The sequence below is a fragment of the Oryctolagus cuniculus genome, chromosome 7 (assembly GCF_051225735.1).
Source record: "Oryctolagus cuniculus isolate XC-2025 breed Fujian yellow rabbit chromosome 7, ASM5122573v1, whole genome shotgun sequence".
Classification (NCBI taxonomy): Eukaryota; Metazoa; Chordata; class Mammalia; order Lagomorpha; family Leporidae; genus Oryctolagus; species Oryctolagus cuniculus.
Genome location: NC_142873.1, coordinates 158410354 through 158416353, shown reverse-complemented (window position 1 = coordinate 158416353; position 6000 = coordinate 158410354). Strand labels below are relative to the sequence as shown.

At 62.6% G+C, this 6000-nt stretch overlaps 1 protein-coding gene across 1 annotated transcript in view; it reads right to left on the bottom strand.

Annotated features, from left to right (window-relative positions):
- Positions 1 to 1563: 1563 nt before the first annotated feature.
- The window catches only part of CASZ1 (castor zinc finger 1), a 42559-nt gene continuing 38122 nt past the window's right edge, over positions 1564 to 6000 (bottom strand). The window contains exons 10-14 of the mRNA XM_089301481.1: positions 5386 to 5521; positions 5123 to 5186; positions 3754 to 3908; positions 3518 to 3640; positions 1564 to 2433 (exon numbers count right to left, since the gene is read on the bottom strand). Coding sequence (XP_089157607.1) covers positions 2091 to 2433; positions 3518 to 3640; positions 3754 to 3908; positions 5123 to 5186; positions 5386 to 5521 — 821 coding nt within the window. The 3' untranslated portion in view covers positions 1564 to 2090. The remainder of the gene's footprint in view (positions 2434 to 3517; positions 3641 to 3753; positions 3909 to 5122; positions 5187 to 5385; positions 5522 to 6000) is intronic.

The following is a 6000-nucleotide window of genomic DNA, read 5'->3' as shown; positions in this document are numbered from 1 at the left end:
CTGTAATACACCCAGACAGACCTGGGCAGACATCACTCATCTATCCCAGCACTCCTCTCTCTGCCCCCATCAAGCTCCAGTTCCATCTCAGGCAGCCCCGGTTAGCTCTGCCAGTAGGCCATCAAGGGTGAACCCCATCTACTCCTCTTGCCTGGGCGTGGTCAGTCCTGGCTGTGATTCTGTTCAATGGTCCTATTTTAAAATTCTAGACCTCTGGGGGAAGGGGAACATGGCTAGTTTCAGAATGGGAGAAGATGCCACCAAGTGCACAGTGGCTGCCCGGCACTCAGCTGCCACAGGGGGCTGGGAATGAAATGACAGACCTCACCACTGCGGCACCATCAGAACGCTACCTGGGGGCCTCCGGGGTCCAGGGGCAGATAGCATCCTTTCCAGACTGGGTGGCGACTAACTTAAAAAGGTGTCAACGGTGGAGGCTCTGCCGGGGAGCTCGCCCTGGGCCCCGCGCCACCCCTCGCTCCCAGCCCAGCCCCCCGTCCTACTGACCTGGTTGGGGCAGAGACACTGCAGGGAGTAGTAAGCAAACTGGTCTCGCACGTTCACTAGGTTGTTGTTGGGGTTGATGTGGTCGAGGCAGTGGGATTCGGCCTTGCCGGAGGTCTTACACACGTACTTGCAGTTCCCAAAGAGACAGTGGAAGTGGAACTTGTTGGCGTACTTGCAGTCGGTGGCAAGGCACGGATCGCTGGAAGGAAACCACAGCCCAGAAGGTCATTGGCTTTCCCAGGCCCGCCCCCCGGGGCCCTGACTCTGCTCGTGCTGGGGTCACTCCCCGGCCCCAGTGGTGCAATCAAGAGGCTGCTCTCCTGCTCAACAGGACGATTCAGTCAGAGGACACTACACATCCCAGCATGCCTTCTGGCCTCTTTCAGGTGCTCCGCATGGTGCCCAGAGATTGCGGCATCCCAGGTGCACAGAGCATTGCATGCTGGGACATGTAGTTTCCACGGCCACACCTCAGGATTACAGATAAGGATGGCTGCAATAACTTCTTGGATATGAAAGTAAGAGATGGTGCTGCCAGTCCTGGCAGGGTGCCAGGGAGGGCCTGGCTGGCACGGCACAGCACTGCCTTGGATGGGGCTGACTGGCACACTGCAGATGGGTGGGCCCTATCGGGAGGCTTAGCAGGTGGGAATATGTGCCTGGTATCAGCTCCTGCTGCTGCTCTCAGGGTCGGCTGGGGCCTGTGGCACTCACCCCCGCAGAGAACCAGACCCGAGGCGTGGGGAGCAGTGCTGGGCCAACCCCTTACGGCCGGCCCGCCTGGGATGCTGGCAGGGCCCGCAGCCCCTCCCAAGGCCGCCGAGGGGTGCGGGGGGAACTCGGGGCTCCAGCCTTTGGCAGCACTGCAGACCAGCCCCACCCCTCCCCCCAGCGGAAGTACAGTGAGGGCCAGGACACTAAGGGGGCTACCATGTGGGGGTGGAGAAGGAGGGAGGGACGTGGGGGAGGGACCGAGAGGTGCGCTGGTCCCCTTCCCGCTGTGGGCCCGGCCCCAGGTGCTCAGAGAGGAGGACAGCTGCCACTCAGGCGGTATAAATAATCCAATTTATTACTTTTATTGAGAACAGGAAGCCGCACACATACAGAGTCACCGTTCTCGCCGCAAGGAGCCACCACCATCCAGTGAGGAAGGTCTCTTCCAGCCCTCAGAGCGCAGAGCCCTGTGCCGTGGGCGCGGGCCTGGGGGGCGCCTGGCCCCCGCGTCCCCACCTGTGACTTTCGTGCTCTGCAGACTCGGCCACAGAAGGAGGCCAACAGGAGGCCTACAGGGAGCCAGGGCCCTGAGGACCACCCACGCCGGTCCTTGCAGGATCACCACCAGCCCAGTGGGAACAGCGGCTACCGCCGCCGCTGCCTGGACCCCGCCGGCCTGCTCGGGGAACCGGCAGTGAGCTGTGAGCGGCAGCATCTTTGGCTAGAAGGACATCACCCAACGGCTGTGTCCCTGGGAAGCTTGTGGCAGCCGCGCTAACTGCGGGGTGAGCAGCAGGCCCTTGGCTGCCCTCACTAGCACCTACTCCCGACACGCACGGGGGACGCGGGCTCCCGGCTCATCAAGGGACTCACTTCTCCTGGAACTGGAGGAATCCGGGTTTGACCTGGGGCTTGGCGTTCTCTAGAGAAGTCGTTGCCAAGGGCGACGCGGGCAGGTGAGGCACTGACGCTGGAATCTGAGGCATCTGGGGTATGGTGGAAGCCAGCTGCTTCCAGGCAAGCAGGGTGGGGGTGGAGGGCACCGAGGCCGGGCTGGGAGCGGGCCCCTCCAGGGAGGACACCGGGGCCGTGCTGACCGGAGGTGCCGGAGGGGGCGAAGGGGCCAAGGGAGGTTTGGTCTCAGCAGCTGAGGCCGGGAAGGGGGCCTCCGCGTTGCCCTTTGCTGCTCCTCCCTCTGTCCGGAAGTGGAAGCTGTGAGGGGCAGAAGACGGCGTCTCAGGTGCAAGCCAAGGGGACCCTGAGCAGGCTGGCCCTGCCCTGGCCACACCTCCCACGCCCCAGCACAAGCCCAGGGGCCCAGGTGCAACCCAAGGGGACCCTGAGCAGGCCGGCCCTGCCCTGGCTGCGCCTCCCACGCCCCAGCACAAGCCCAGGGGCCCAGGTGCAAGCCAAGGGGACCCTGAGCAGGCCGGCCCTGCCCTGGCCACGCCTCCCATGCCCCAGCACAAGCCCAGGGGCCCAGGGGCGGGCCTCACGGGAATCACTTGAGGGCACGCTACTCTGCCTCTGGGTGTGAACGTGGGCTGCTGGCTGGGCCTTCTACTGTGTGTCTGTGTGTGTTTGTGTCTGTGTGTGTCTGTGTATCTCTGTGTGTGTCTGTGTATATGTGTCTGTGTATCTCTATGTCTGTGTGTGTTTGTGTCTCTGTATCTCTGTATCTCTGTGTGTGTCTGTGTATATGTCTGTGTGTGTTTGTGTGTCTGTGTATATGTCTGTGTGTGTTTGTGTCTCTGCGTGTGTGTCTGTGCATGTCTGTATCCCTGTCTGTATCTCTGTGTGTGTCTGTGTGTAGCGGCAAGCCCTGCCGCATGGAGGCCCTTCCTGCTAGAACCTGCTCTGAGGCTGGGAAGGACTCTCAGCACTCGTGAGAGTAAAGTTCTGAGTTCAAGTGTCAGCAGGCGGTTGGGCTTGCGTTTTTTACTGCCAAGGGGGGGCTTACAAGTTAACCGCACTCTTTTCAGGTGAAAGAGAAGCCAAAGATGTGACAGCGCAGCTTGGAAAGGCCTTCACCTAGGGCGCCCACCCCCAGCCTGCTCTGGCTCACGGCTCCACCTGGACCCGCAGCCGGGTGGGACCTGGGCAGGGGCCTGAGACGCCGGCTTGAGGGCATGGTGGGAGGCTGCGAGACCCGCCCTTTGTCCACTCACGGGGAGGCGTCCCTGGGCCCTGCCTGGCAGGGCACTAGGGGCCTGGGCAGCCCCAGCTCCCACCACACCCAGCCCCAGGGCAGCCTGGGCGGCAGACGGGTCCCTGAGGACCCCCACTCACTACTCACTTCGCATGCTTGATAGCCCCGTCCAGGGTGCTGAAGAGAGCGCCGCACTCCTCCACCACGCAGTGGAAGTGAGCCTTGTGGAGGAAGTCGCACTGGGCGTCGCAGAAGTCCTTGGTACCAAACCTAGCCAGAGCAGCCGGTCGGTGAGAACGCAGCCGGGGGCGCTGGCCACCAGGAGGGGCGGGCACCGTGGGCCGCGGGGCTCTCCCCGCCCGACCCCCAGGCCGGCCCCTCACCTGCGCAGGTACACCTTCCAGGGCTCTGACAGCTTCTCCTGCGCCAGGGCCTTCACGGCCTTGCCCAGGAAGGGCGAGGGCTCCGCCGCGGGGCTGCCCTCCGCTTCCGTCTTGATGTTCAACAGGCTGCCGAGGCCGGGGTTGCCCTGAGACATCTGCGGGGACAGGAGCTGATGTGGGGCAGGGCCGGGGGCTGGGGCCACGCGCACGCCTGCCTGGGGAGGCGCGGCAGCGCTGGGCCACTCAGTCCTCTTGGGACCGACCTCAGCCCTGTGGTGCTGGGAGCCGAGAATGCGGCCCCACGGCCCTTGGCTGTGGCTCCAGAAGGGCATCTCTGAGTGGCCGCGGCCGTGGCCTGGGGGTGGGGGTGCAAGGCCTCCTCGGGCTCCTGCACACAAACCCGCGCTGCCGGGGTCCATCACTCAGGCCGGGGCCGCGACTCGGGGTGCGCTGCAGCCCTCTTGCCCCAGACTTCGCGGCTCCCTGGTTACTTCCCTGCCAGAAGGTTTTCAAAAGGAGGAGGAGGGGGAGGGCTGGGGGGACCCCAGGAACTCCTTGAGAACAAGAGAAGACACACAAAGGAGGAGCAGGGCGGGAGGCTCCCGGGGAAGATCAAGACAGGCTGGCTGCAGCGGGGTGGGAGGGGAGCCCCGGGCATGGGTGGGGGGTGCAGGGGGCAGGGGGCAGGGGGCAGGGGCTGAGAGCGAGAGAGCAGGCAGGAGCGGAGGCGGCAGGGCAGCCAGGGGCAGCCGGAGGCTGCTGTCCCGCCAAGTGCCCAGGCAGGACCCCCGCCCCGTGAGGTCGGGCCCAGGCCTGGCTCCCTGTACAACCGTCACTTGTGTAGGGTAACCAAATTAATCTTGCTGTAGTCAAATTTATCATGTGAAGGGGAAAAATATATTTGAGATGATGTATAATTTACAGAGACCCTGCATTATTTAAAATAAATATTCCAGTGCGACCTCTCCGGAAGGCGTCCGACACCATTACTCAACCCGCTCCCACTTTAGCTCCCCTGCCCCCACCCCTCCTTAAACAAACAAAAAATAGATAAAATAAATAAATAAAATTAATAACTAAGAGCGAGAAGAAGTTAGAGGGCTCAGGAAAAGCTTCTGGAGCCCTCCATCTGAAGGGAAAAAAAAGGTGTCAGAGGCTGGGATATATTTCTGCAGCCAGTTCATTAAATTAATTTGTAAGCAGTGGCTCTGAAATTATATCCGATGAAAAATGGCCTCAAAATTTAAATGGTACAAACTCATCTTATTAGAGGGAAAACATTAAAAAACAAACACCTCCCCCCCAAGCCCCCAGCACAGCTTTAATTTCTCTGGGTGGGGAATGGGAGGCGAGTGATGGATGTTCTTACCTTATTCATAAGCGAGGATAAAAGAGATGAATTTGCCGGGACTGCGTGGCCATTTGATTCATTACTGGAACACACAAACCAGGGGGCTCTAGCTCAGCCATGGGCGGCGGATGGGACAGCCCCCCGAGGGCCCGGCCCTCCCAGCCCGCCCCGGGCGCCCATCCTGCCTCGCTGGGCGGGCTGGGCCCTGGCCGCCCCTCCGGGGTCCAGCTCAGAGGGTGTCGTGCAGGGAGCCTCCTCCTGGGGGCCAGGCCTCGCCTCACCTGGGCTCCTTCACAGCCAGGTCTCGACTGCGGTCCTGGGAGGCCTCGTGGGGGCCCAGGGCGCCGGGGTTCTCACCGGGCTCCTGCTTCACCTGGGCTGGGGGGAACCTGGCGGGGGCGGCCTGCTGCCCGCTTCCTACAGGGGGAGGGGAGGGGAGAGGGGGTCAGAGGGGCACAGACCGCGGTCCCCCCTCCCGGCAGCAGGGCCGGGGAGGCCTGACTGGCGGTCAGCGAATCCCCCCGCTGACGTGATTGCCTGCGACGCGTACCCCTGTGTGGCGATTCTTCAAGTGATAATTATTGCAAAATTATGTCAAAGTTGTCCTGGCTCAGGGCCTCCTGGAGGAGAAGGGGGGGAGGCTGGGGAGGGGGTTGGGGCGGGGGCGGGGGCCCTTCATTTTCTCCACCAACTGTCACAGTCAATTTGTGGGGCTGCCGCTTAGGCTTTTATTAAAGACTCTGTTAATGCTGAGGCAAAGTGGCAGCTCTGGACTGGGAGCGGCCCCTCCGTGGTCCCCGGCCCACTGTTGCCGGGGCGACGGCCCCGCCGCACTGAGCATGCCCGGGAAGGGCATCTGCTGTGTCAGGGCTATCGGAGCTGACGGCCAATCAGGG